Below are 13,359 nucleotides of genomic sequence, written 5' to 3' on the forward strand. Positions count from 1 at the left end.
ACACTGCAACCAACAATCTAAACTAAGTACGTCATTCCAGACCCATTAAATATTTTTTTTTAACTTTTGATTTAGAATTTTTTTGAACTGTTTTGTCAAATGTGTTGATTTTTCTTTCAACAAATTATAGAATATATCTATTTTTCACCTTTACACACATAATAAAACCAATTATGTACTTATCATTTGTAAGACCACAATTATTCTTATTATCTTTCTGATATCTCTCTCTCTCTCTCTCTCAAATTTAAGCCACTAAATAACTTTTTTCTTTATTTTTTTCAGTGCCACCAGAACTCGGCTCGAAACCACACTCCTCAGCCAGCCTACCTAGTCATGAACTCTCTTCTTATGGTCTAACCAAAGTACCTTTTTGGCAAACTAGTTAAATATAATTACAGTATATAAATACAAATAAAAAAACATCAAACTCCTTAAAATAATGAGGCATAATAAATGCTCAGCCTGGCAATGTCAATCACCACACACTACCAGCCTTGATCATTTTCATCATTAACCTTTTATGCCCTTTTTAATATATACTTCCTCTAGCCCTTACCTGTTCTAACCAGACTGCTCTTGATGGCAAATACCTTTTCTATTCACATATGAAACATTATCCAAAGAACACATTATGAAATGTTCTTAAGTAACAAGAAGTTGATCACACTAGCATATAGAAAAATGCATATGACCAAGAGATGAATACAGAATAATGTGGCTGACCAAGTGCCACCAACACAAACTATACAGTACTGTACAATTTTTAATATAAAAACAGTAAATGATTTAAAACCCTTCTAGTTCTGCAGTATCTATTACCACGGGTAAAATATAAAATTTAAATTAACAAATAAGGTTGGCGAGTATTAACAATGACGAATTGGTCCAGATTTCTCAGCAAGTTGAAAATTTATGAAAACTTGGGTCCATCTGGATTCTGACCAATTTTCTAGATAGCAAAATCAAACAGATTTTTTTTAAGGTTTTCCTTATATTTTGAACTTTAAAAGAATACACTTAATGTAAACATGTGGATACATACAAACACATAGCACTGCTATTAACAAACATGTTGTACATTATTTTACAAACAAAAGTAGCAGTTTTAGTTTCATTAGTTTTATCATCACATGTTCCTACTTTCAACCTGAAATCCTACTGAAATTTAAAGTAAATAGGGGGAGGGGGGTGGAAGGAAAAAAAGAGAGAGCTAGAGAGATATAGAAAGTGAGAGGGAGTGAGTGTGTGTGTGTGTGTGTGTGTGTGTGTGTGTGTGTGTGTGTGTGTGTGTGTGTGTGTGTGTGTGTGTGTGTGTGCGCGTGCGTGTGCGTGCGTGCGTGTGTGTGAGAGTGAGTGTACCTGCATGCTAGCAAGTCTTACCTTTTTTTAACCATTGTAAATAAATATTTTCCCTACTTCTATGAGAATTACAATAACTCCATATTATATAAGAAAATGCAAGAACAATTTATTGGATTTTAATTTTTTGTTTAAGATTTTTCTTTTTTTAAGAAATGTAACAATTAGGCATTTAACAAAACATTTATATAAACTGACAAGTGGACAGATTCCATTCTGATTAGAAAATATTATATATATATATATATATATATATATATATATATATATATATATATATATATATATATATATATATATATATATATGTATATATATATATATATATATATATATATATATATATATATATATATATATATATATATATATATATATATATATATGTATATATATATATATATATATATATATATATATATATATATATATATATATATATATATATATATGTCGTACCTAGTAGCCAGAACGCACTTCTCAGCCTACTATGCAAGGCCCAATTTGCCTAATAAGCCAAGTTTTCATGAATTAATTGTTTTTCGACTACCTAACCTACCTAACCTAACCTAACCTAACTTTTTCGGCTACCTAACCTAACCTAACCTGTAAAGATAGGTTAGGTTAGGTTAGGTAGGGTTGGTTAGGTTCGGTCATATATCTACGTTAATTTTAACTCCAATAAAAAACAATTGACCTCATACATAATGAAATGGGTAGCTTTATCATTTCATAAGAAAAAAATTAGAGAAAATATATTAATTCAGGAAAACTTGGCTTATTAGGCAAATCGGGCCTTGCATAGTAGGCTGAGAAGTGCGTTCTGGCTACTAGGTACGACATATATATATATATATATATATATATATATATATATATATATATATATATATATATATATATATTACATATATAGAAACAATTCAGTTTGAAAGCTTTTCCAAACCTTTCAATCTTCAGTGTTTAGCTAACATTATCCTGAAGTTTCACCAGTCACAATTTTGTTACAGTTCAAGTTTAGATTAGGATAGGTGCTCCTAATGCATCAATTTTCTTTTAATGTAATATTTCCCTTATCACATAACATTACAATCCATAATTACTAATTTGATATTATATATTAATATCAGTGATAACTGCTTACCAAATACTGCACGTGTAATAAAAAGTATAAAAACATATAAATGCTAAAATTCTACATTTCAACTTTATTCTGCATAAATACCGAGTACAAGTTTTTTAACAGGTGGAGGAGATTGCACTCTCCAGCAACATAAAGAACACACAAGGACACGCAATGCCTCATTTAAGCCGTGCCGCCACTGTCCACCTTGTTAACTGTCACAGAACTAAAGACAAACTACCTTCCAATGTTGCTTTTCACTTGGTTTATTACCAAGATACACTAAAAAATAAACTTTAAATTGTTTTTCAGGAAAGATGCAAGGTGAATGCTGACAAACACCATTAACTTGCTACATTACCAGAAAAAAAACGTTAAGTGAATTGTGTCATTTTAGTCTGAAATTATTCACAAATTAGCAAGACAATGTTGCTTTACTTTACATAATGCTGAATTAGCAAATATCAAAAGGTGTCAAGTTACAAAGCTGCTGTGAAATACAGTAGCATGGCATCTTTCAAGGAACTCAAATAGAATAAAAACAATTAAAATTTAAAATACTTTCTCTAGTGACCATCATTATTATCCAAATATAAAACTGAAGTTAGGGAGTCACTGCTTAAAGTCCCTTAACATTCTTAAATTTTTTATTCTTTGCTAAAATACCTTAGGAATTACTTAATACCCGACATGATGTGACCATTTTTTCAATATTAACAAAAGTTTAAGATGATGAATGTGTATGTCGCTTTCCGCTCAACGTTCAAAGACGAATTCTGAATGAACTGAAACAAAGGAAGCAACAGTAATTACTTTTAAAAAAAATACAGTAAGCATCTCTCATTGATAAAAAACTTGTTTTGCAATAAAATTGTGATAAGGTCCAATTCTTTAATATATTTCAATGTATGTTACCGAGCAAATTGAAAATGATTTATCTGAATTTAACAATTCTGAATACATCTCATACATATTTTAAAAAACTTCAAAAAATAAACTTTTGTACTATATTGTGATTAAAACTTACTCTGCAAAGTCTGGAGATTTGGAGATAACGTGTTCAAACTCTGCAAAAGCTAGCATGCCATCATCATCTAGGTCAGCTTCCTCTAAAACTCTGGAAACCAGCGCCTGAAAATATATTCAAATACAGTACAGTATAACATCCCCACCACCACCATCAGTTAATAGATTCAATGCTTTATGAAGGTCTTCTGCAAACGATTCCATAGCCTCCTGTCATGAGCTTTGTTCATTGGAAATTGGATATCTAACAATTTCTCTCATTTATCTGATCACCTGGTTGCTGGTCTTTTCCCATGGAAAATTATTTTTATGCATTTCAGGAACATTTTAAGCACATAGAATTGGATTTTTAAGTTTTGGCATTCTTCACAAATTAGTGATTTTTTGTCTCTTAGAGAAATACGTTGTACTGTAGTTATAATACTCTTTTAAACCATATCCCAGCCCATAAAAACCAAGCATTGAATGTAATGAAATACACTTTTCTGTGGGGCCCCCAGTGCCTACCCAAGCTTATCTCTGAGGTGCCATAAAGACTTAGCCCAACGCACCAGGGCTCTGAAACCCATCCATTAGATACCAAAAGCCAGGACCAGAATCTGGCTCGTTCTACAAGAAAGAACACCAGAAAGCATAGGTGCACTAAAACAAGCAACTCCTCGAGAGAAATTAGGCAACAAAGGTAAACAAGGCTTACAACAAGATTGTTGCTATACTCTAACTCCATTGTGCCTGGCAGCCCAGGTCACCCAGAGTCCAAGCCAGCCTGACCCCTTACGCTGGACCTGCCCGTGCCAAGACTCCTCCGACCACAACCCCATGAGAAAACGGGGAGCAGGACAGACACAGGGAGCTACAGGTGGCCCACCAGAAAAATGCATTTCATTACTGTATAGTCAAGGCTTGATTTCTAGGAGCCCTCAATAGCTTCCGGAGAAACAGTACACACCTCCATGTCTCCTGGTGAGAAGCGCTGGGGGCTTACGAGCTTTGTTATGGTCTCTTCAAGGTCTCTGCGGCCGAGATAATCGTCCCCATCAAAGTCTGAAATATTATACCATATGTTTTATTCTTGTCTAAATCATCATCATAACAGTTACATGCAACTAATAATATACAAAACTTAATAAAAAATAGTTTTTTATTTGATTACTTTAGAACAGAAGTTATTTTTACCTGTACTGAATAGCAATATGCCTTGATATATTTATTTGATTTTACAAATACAAATGAAAAAAATTATGTTATGCCATTGTTACAAAATCAAGAAATAATAACTGTCTAAAAAAATGAGAGCTCAAAAACAACATTTTATATTTTCAGACATATCCCAAGGAAAACAAAGGTTGCCACTAAATGCATAGTATAAAACAAATGAGGCCATGAATGTACCTAATATGAAGAGCATAGCATATTCAAATACTGAATACTGTATATAAATCATTGTAATTGAAAAGTATTATCAGGGAAAAGCACCTAAGCCAGAATGGCTACACAGCAACTAGGAATTGTTAAGACAAGGAGCTTGGTATTGAGGACAGGGCGAAGGAACTGTGCCTAACCACAAAGACCATCAGGGTCTGAATGCCAACCTTAGAAAAGCAAAGCCATTTCTGTATTGTCTAGTCAGCATGAACCGACAATAAATAAATAAATAATAATGAAGGAAACTACTTGTTAGGGAAATCAGTTAAGTTGGATACAGAATAAAGCCTGAATCTATGAAAATTAACAGAGCAAGAGAAATAATGTAGCATGCTTCAAATATTTGAGGTAAATGCATTTTAATATTATGTGAATATCAATTATATGCTACAACTCATCAATTGTATATTATTCATTAGAATTGTATATTTTCTACAGTGACTTCCTCCTTTCCTTTCAATCTGGTCTCAAAAATTATCCACCTATTTTCTTGACAAACTCTCTCAGTCTACAAACATGGTAGATAATAAAGATAAGCAGTTATGAATCATACAAATATTATTATTATCCTATTTCCCAACTTCATAGATTAAGAGGGACTTAGCCTGGCAATAAACAGTCTCAGCCATGTGGATATTGTATCAGTTATTCTTAATCTTTTTTGTGATACAGTACTGTTTTTAATTTTTTTTTGTTCTGTAGGCAAACTGAAGTTCAAGAGTAGATGACAAAAAGGTAGTAACAATCAATTATATGACAGTAGAACGGTCAAGTTACTGTGTCAGATCGTTACCAACAAAAACAAACATTCTCAACATAATACAGTATTGTACTTCCATTATTATCATTATTATTAATATTGGAAAATGATACCCAATTGGATATTTTCATGTTAATAAAGGAACACAAGGAATTAAAAGAATAAGCAGCAAGTAACTTACCAAAAATTCGAAAGGCATATTCAGCTTTGACAGATTTTGGTGCTGCCTCACTGAATACCGACATCATGTCCAAAAAATCCTCAAACGTGCAGTCTCCATCCTAAAAGTCATAACAGTGTTAAAAAGTGCTCTAACATCTATATCACATTACAAAGATGATTAAGCAATTTGGCAACAAAAATTATCTCTTGCAACTTGCACAAGAATTATTACACCCTATATTACACGTTACCTTCTGCACCTTTTGCCTTGCTCTTATCTTCTACTAAGATTTCCATATCCTCACCTCTCTTGCCTTAACCTTAGCCCTGCTGCCTCTGTTCACCTAGCAGTGAAAAAAAAGGATACCTGGGAGTTAGGGAACTGTTTTGGTTTGCATCCTGGGAAGGTCAATCATTTGCCTTGGGAGATCTAAGTAAGCCTATAAATGGAAAATCACATTTCAAATTATTCATGTTTTTAATTAAAGATTTAGATACTTCCTCCTGTCTGCCTATATCTCAGAGACTAAGAATAAAGAACACTTCCACATTTGCATCATAAACAACCACATCAAATCTGTTATAATTTAGACGACAATGTAAGACAACTTGAGCAATTTCATTGTCGCTACTGCACTGTACAGTAACAGAAATGTGTGATGAAGATCACCATGTGATATCCAACCAGTCAGGCATTTAAGACTTATAAAAAATATTAAATATTATTTTATTAATATTACATACCTGTATACAGTACAGTGCAAACTCAACAGACCGGACTAGAGTACTGTACAGTATATAATTTCAAACTCAATTCGAATTTGGGAGAAATCCTGGTTCAGGATATTTTGCCTCTTGTTGGCAATTTATCACAAAATTTGTTCAAAGCTTTCTTTAAACAAATAATAGAATATATCATTGCATGTTTAAATGTTCCATTTAAGCTGCAGGACACATTCGTTAAGACATTAAAATACAATAAAAAAACATTAACATTTAATACTGTACTTATTTACAGCACTTGTATAAACAAAGTAAAAAAAATCAGCTGAACATTACAATTTATAATAAATGTGGATAAATTGGCAATTGCTCATGTCAATTTGAATTGAATACAAATTTTTAAATTGATAGAAAAGCTAAATTTTCATATTGTTCAGAGATTTTCATTAAAAAATGCTTTACATTTAAAAGGTTGTACTATATACAGTACAGTATTTTTATAATAGTTATATTAAATAAAGAAATTGTCTAATAAAATAAACTTGGATAGGAAATACGTACATTAGTCGATGAAAAAATAAAACACATGCGCTCTCCGAATGGGTTGGCTCGCAGCTCTGGTAGAGTGAGTAACTTATCCATGGGAAGTTTGGCATTACGATTGTGTCCCACCTTCTCCAAGGCCAGATTCTTAAAGCGTTTGTGGGCACTAAAATGAGACACAAGTCTAAAATAACATTCAATTATGATGAAAGTCTGAGGTATAAAGGTGGTAGTCGAAATGAACAAAAGATAAATTATTTTCCTAAAGATTTGATTAATTACTACTTATAGCCTTAATCATATTACTGCACACTTCCAGGGGTAAAATAATAAGTACAGTATTGTACTGTACTGTTCTTCAGTATATAACTAGTTAAAAAATACTAATTACTGTTGCTCAAACAGTTTGTAACTCAAACTGAACTGCAATATCTATATTTTGTCATTAAAATTTAATAAGAAGCCAATACTGAGGATCTCTATACTAATTATTATCAATACTACTTAGTATCTCTAAGTGCACTAGAGTATTGGACCAAGATTGTTCTACATAATGAATGAAAAATCAGTGCTGAATGTAATGAGATGCCTCTTTCTGGGAGAGCCCCAATGGCTTCTGAAGCTATTTCACTAAGATAGTTCCCAACTACCAACTTGTATCAGCTACGGAGTTTTGTTTAACCTACCAAGGACCAGAGCCTGCTCCCCTTTCCTCCTCATTGAAGTGCAAAGAGGGGTCACTAGAACCCTGTTAGACCTCCACATCTCATGCACCCTAACATCAATCAGACTAGGGCATGGTAGCAAATACAGCTATGAGAGCAGTATATTTACAAACATCATGGGCATGAGGTAGACCACAGGCTGGCTAGGCTTTTAATAATACTAAAGACCTGAGAAACATGAGCCTTGGACCAGGGAACCAAGGAAGAAGAGTCAATCCACAAAGTCTCCACCGAGGCAGATTCAGTGGCGCAAAGGCAGCGGAGAAGAGCCACAACCAGGAACAGCACATGGTGCACTGAACCACCCAAGCATCAATAATCAAAGGACCCCTTCAGGAAGCCTGCCAACTCATTCTTTGCCAGAAAAGAACAATTGATTGATAAAGATTAAGCCACCCAATAGGTGGCACAGGCACGTATAGCCCGTAATTTGAAAAGAGAGAGAGAGAGATGGCTGCAAATGAATGTACAGTATCGCCCAAAAGAGCAAAAACTACTCCTCTGGAGAAGTGCATGAAGGTCCTTGACCTTAAAACCAGAGATGAGTGACAACAAGAAAACCACTTTAGAGGAAGAATCTTGGGCCATAAACCAAGAAGAGGAAAGAAAAGCAAGGACACAGTCCAGGGACTAGAAGGGCTCAGGTGATACATGACTAGGATCAGAAAGATGACACACATAGGGAGAGCAAACTCCACAGGACTGAGGCTCACAGGTAACACCGACCTAACAAGCAGCATGGTGAAGGCAGAATGAATGATCATTGCCCCATGGCATGGACAACCTACTGAAACTAGCACAAGGCAAGAGTGGGTTCAGAGAGGATATTTTGTGTATTTGAAGCATCAAAATGTTTTCTTTCTCAAGAAAATCAATTGATAACATGTTTCAGTTGGTTGGATTGTATGTGTATTCAACTAAGCCCTGCTCACAAATCTTATATGTAATTTTTAGACTCTTGTTTTGATGTATTATGCAAATTTTTATTTTCCTTAAAACCTTACCAAAGGTGAATTTTTACAATACTGTATGTTTAATGAGAGGGACCCTGAAAGTTCAAGTATAATTTATCCAAAGAAAGAAGAAGCTACATTTCTAAATATATTTCTGCAATAATTACAAGTATATTTACAGCTAGCAAATTGCTTAGAAAAAACTAACGTATTACCACAATAATCCAATGGGAGAATTGAGGGGGTCCCCTAAGTTGTGGAAAATTCCATTCACCATATCCATAATATTATCTAAGCAATGAAATATTTCCATACCACATTTATATTTTACTTCAGAATCATACCTCAGATGTAGATACAGTACTGATGATTCTAAAATTATCAGTATCTACATCAGGATACTACATGACCATTTGGTCAAATACACTATTGGGCTCAATGTCTACATGATTGTACACGTAATTTCAAGAATCTAGAAGCTTCCAGATAATCAAAAATATTGGTGGAACAAATTAATAGTTTCTAGTGATGTATTTTCAAAATCCTTAATAAAGGACAAATTGTACTATCAAGTACTGTCAATAATCTTTAAACCCACTAGTTGTTTATCTTGTGATATAACTTTATCACAATAATCAGTCTAAATAATAAAAATAATCAATCTATAATCATTGCCGGCACCTTCACTGGAGTGGAGGGGGACACCGCTGATGGGAGAAGCGTCCAGGACCGGAGGGAAGTTTCTCAACATCGAAATGGTGTGCACGTGTGTGGTTTTGATAACTTTTCATTGGACATTACCACACAAACTACTTATCTAATCACCCAGTGATAATTGTACATCAGAAAATCCCTGATCTATAATCTAATCTGTAATTTGACCATAAGAACTCTAATCAAGAGGAGTGAAGTTGAGCTCGGGTGTCAGGAGTCTTGCCACATTTCCTCTATTGTGACCTCATCCTGGCAACCGCTTCAAGAAGCCATCCCACAGCAAAGGCTACCAGGGACATAACCAACATCAAGGCTGCCATATCCCCCTTCAAAATATAGAGCCTCATTTCAACAAGATAAACATCATCTGACAAGTTGTCAGATTAGGCTCTGGTTCTCAATTTCATGATGAGTTATTAATTGTTTTAGAGTGTATATTGGCCAATAGCATGCTTTATGACATTAGTACACCTACAGGTATATATAACTCGAGAGTTGTTAGGCAGCAAGACAATGCCTCACCAATTAGCGAGTTGATTTACCTTCTTCAGTGACTGAACCTCTTTTATTGTTGAATATTCATGTAAATCTGAATATCTATATCTTGTGTATATAATTCTTTAGTATAACTCAACATACATTTAATTGCCATATCCATTAACCTTGAGTTATCAAATTAGTTTATTTTATTGCATATAATATTTTTTTGGCATATTGCTCATGCATTATACAACTACTTTGTTGAGAGTATGAGAACAATTGATAATTGGCTGTTACAATATTCCTAGAGCTAGGATAAACTATGTACCTAGTTCAGATCTTTGATAATGAACCGTACCAGTGTTTACAGTTATAGAACTGTGTTAATTATCATATCCTTGTATAAAATACAAGCTAATTGTGTTGAAATACCCGCAGATATATTGTGGTTCTGCTATAAATGACCCAACTCAGCCTTGAAGACCCTATCTACTACAGCCCATTACCAGTATCAAGGACACACAGAATTTGGACTTACAACCCAAACATAGGACCCTTACCCTTAGATAAGAATTTACACGTTTTATTTTTGCATTTTAATGAATTATATTCAGTACTTAAGTTTCAAGTCCTACGTAATTCTCTTCATCAACATAATCCCAGTATTTTTTCTATAGTAGTTTTTGTAGTAATGAACAAAAGCTGCAGGCAACATACTTACTACAGAATTTCCTTCTTGGTGAAGTATGTCAGCTCCTGTAAGACAATAAACAGTTAGCATTATTGTGATAAAAGTTAATAAACAAATTAAAAAGTGAAATCTGCCTTAGATGAACATGATGGACCTTTTAAACAGCAAAAATTAAAAAAATTGGTTATTTTGTGGTCATGTCTCCACAAAATTGTATTTAGCTTATGCCATTCTACAGAATTTCATAAAATTTAATACAAATATTGGTGTCCATAAAAAATATAAAAATAAAACTTTAAGTTGTATAAAAACAGCTTTTCTGAGCAGATCATTCAGATGCTTCCACAGGTAAGAACTCACAGTGGAAACTAAGTCTCAAATAAGCCCCAGAAACATTGCAAAGAATTCACTAGGAAGTGATGTAGTGGAGGTAAAATCTATTCTCAGTTTCAAATACAAGTATAGATATGATAAAGAGTGCAATAGGCTCAAGAACCAGAACATCAGTTGACTGCCAGTTGAGAGGCGAAGTTCAACTCCTGCAAGCACAACTACACGAATACAGTCTCAATACGACAGGAGCCTCTACAGTTGAGCCATTCTGCCTATCATACATTAAAAATCTGGATTGGCACCCAGTAAATACTCCCCAGCCAGATATATGAATCCAGGCCAAAGCGTTTGCGAAATGCCAGGCGAGTGTGTTACCACTTTGCCACAGGGACTGCTTGTTCCCGTCCCCATTGTGCTTCTGCTACCACCATCAAGTGTTTTCCAGCAACATAAATGTTGTATATACAGGTTAAACTGTTAAGTATAGAGCTCGGTAACCGCAGTACTGTTATGTTAGTATGCTACCATATCCTATATCCAAATAATGCCATGCCCAGTAGGCCTGCATTCAAGTAGCATAGCAATGAACCTAACAAAACAATACTCAGATTGGTGACTATCATCAACTTAAGAACTTTTTCTGTATCTGCTAGATAGTAAATTGGAGCATACAGGTAATTATCTGACGACCAGCATTTGGCCATTGTGATATGGCTTGCCACAGTGAATGACAGAAAACCCATTAGACTTACTGAAGGCACTCTAGGCCAACTACTGATAACCTTTCACAGGGATGTAACCAACATTGATTGCTTTTCAAACAAATACCTATTTACTGCTTGATGAACAGGTGCATCAGGTGAAAGGAAACATGCCATCTCTGCCCTATCTGGAAACTGAACCCGAGATCCTTATATGGTGGGGAACAGTAGCATGCTGCTTGCAAATGAAACACTGAACTCTCCTTAATATAATGTCGTCTATCCACAATATTTAAGGTTCTTATGCATTTAGATTACAACAGACAATCCACATATGTAAACACACATTTGTCACTGGTGCCACATAATGGTCCAGCCATTTGTAGGCCAGAATTTTTAACCCCAGGCCTAACCGAGGCCCTTTAAGCCTTTAAATGATCTACAACGATATAACAAGCCTCCTTTCTTTGACCCAAGCCAATGGAAATATGACAGAAAAATTGAAATAGGCAATAAATTACCTTTAACTCTAATTATTATTCCGTTGACCTGTACCTTCAACCATCCATGTCGAAGATGCTTCGTGGCCTACATCCACTCAAGACGCCTCAGACAACACAAGAAATATCTCACTACACCCAGAACACCTGCTTTAGCACAAGGTGTTGAAGCAGCTCCTCTTTACCTGATATTCCTCCAGCTCAGCCTCGGTAAATTGGCTGTTTCCCTGACCCATTGTGCAGGGAGCAGGCCTCCTTCACTCGCCCCTAACACAGACCTTCCCCAGCTGTGTTGACATCAGGGTTGCCAGCGCCAGATTGCTGAAAGTAGCGATCTCACGCTCTCAATGTAGCGACTTTGTAATGAGAGTAGCCCAATTTTTTGAGTAACCCAATATATATAGAGCCCTGTAAACTCTGTAAACACCCTTCTACAAACTATACACCCCAGAAGCTCTACCAAACAAACACATCCTTATAATTAGCCCTGCCTAAAACCCTCCACTTGCCTTAGAAACCAACTATGGAGCCATAGCAAACAAAAACTTGAGCTATGTATGAAAAAAGAAACCCGGATTTCTAGCAAACATATAACCATGGAAGCCTAGCAAACAAACCTGGAGTACTAGCACACAAACAACCCCTGGAGCACAACCATGCACAACCGCAAGCCCAACAAGTCACAATCCCGGAGTTATATACCTGGAGCCCGAACCAGTTGTGTAACTGCAAGTCTAACATGAATGAACCATACAAACAATTCAAAACAAACAACATCTGAAGCACAACCATGCACGAACCGAAGCCCGACCTTGCACAACCCGAAGCCCCACCAGATATGTAACCAGAGCCTGACCAGATGTGTAACCGGAGCCCAACCAGTTGTGTAACCACAGCCCTGTTGTGTAACCGGAGCCCGACAAGTTGTGTAACCGCAAGCCCTAACTGTTGTGTAACCGGAGCCCGACCAGTTGTGAAACCACAGCCCTAACTTGTGTAACCGCAGCCCTAACTTGTGTAACCGCAGCCCGACCAGTTGTGTAACCGGAGCCAAACCAGTTGTGTAACCGCAAGCCTAGCATGAACGAACCGAACAAACAACCTCTGAAGCACAACTATGCATGAACCGAATCCCGAT

General features: G+C 35.4%; 1 protein-coding gene across 1 annotated transcript; it reads right to left on the reverse strand.

The window, feature by feature from the left end:
* Positions 1-2,550: 2,550 nt before the first annotated feature.
* Positions 2,551-12,612, reverse strand: LOC123763981 (calcium and integrin-binding protein 1). Its single transcript, XM_045751372.2, has 7 exons — positions 12,407-12,612; positions 10,718-10,752; positions 7,143-7,290; positions 5,878-5,977; positions 4,461-4,555; positions 3,513-3,616; positions 2,551-3,270 (listed from the first exon to the last, which is right to left on the reverse strand). Exons 1-7 carry the CDS (start codon positions 12,455-12,457, stop codon positions 3,249-3,251), a joined length of 555 nt encoding a protein of 184 aa, XP_045607328.1. The 5' UTR covers positions 12,458-12,612; the 3' UTR covers positions 2,551-3,248.
* Between the last annotated feature and the right edge of the window lie 747 nt (positions 12,613-13,359).

The sequence above is a fragment of the Procambarus clarkii genome, chromosome 23 (assembly GCF_040958095.1).
Source record: "Procambarus clarkii isolate CNS0578487 chromosome 23, FALCON_Pclarkii_2.0, whole genome shotgun sequence".
In the NCBI taxonomy this organism is placed as follows: domain Eukaryota; kingdom Metazoa; phylum Arthropoda; class Malacostraca; order Decapoda; family Cambaridae; genus Procambarus; species Procambarus clarkii.

Excerpts from the sequence above, each read along its gene's own strand:
- LOC123763981 (XM_045751372.2), bottom strand. The coding sequence starts at position 12,457 with ATGGGTCAGGGAAACAGCCAATTTACCGAGGCTGAGCTGGAGGAATAT. Across the intron at positions 4,556-5,877 it reads ATATGCCTTTCGAATTTTTG|ACTTTGATGGGGACGATTAT; the intron begins GTAAGTTACTTG and ends ATAATATTTCAG. Across the intron at positions 3,617-4,460 it reads TCTCACCAGGAGACATGGAG|GCGCTGGTTTCCAGAGTTTT; the intron begins GTGTGTACTGTT and ends ATATATTTTCAG.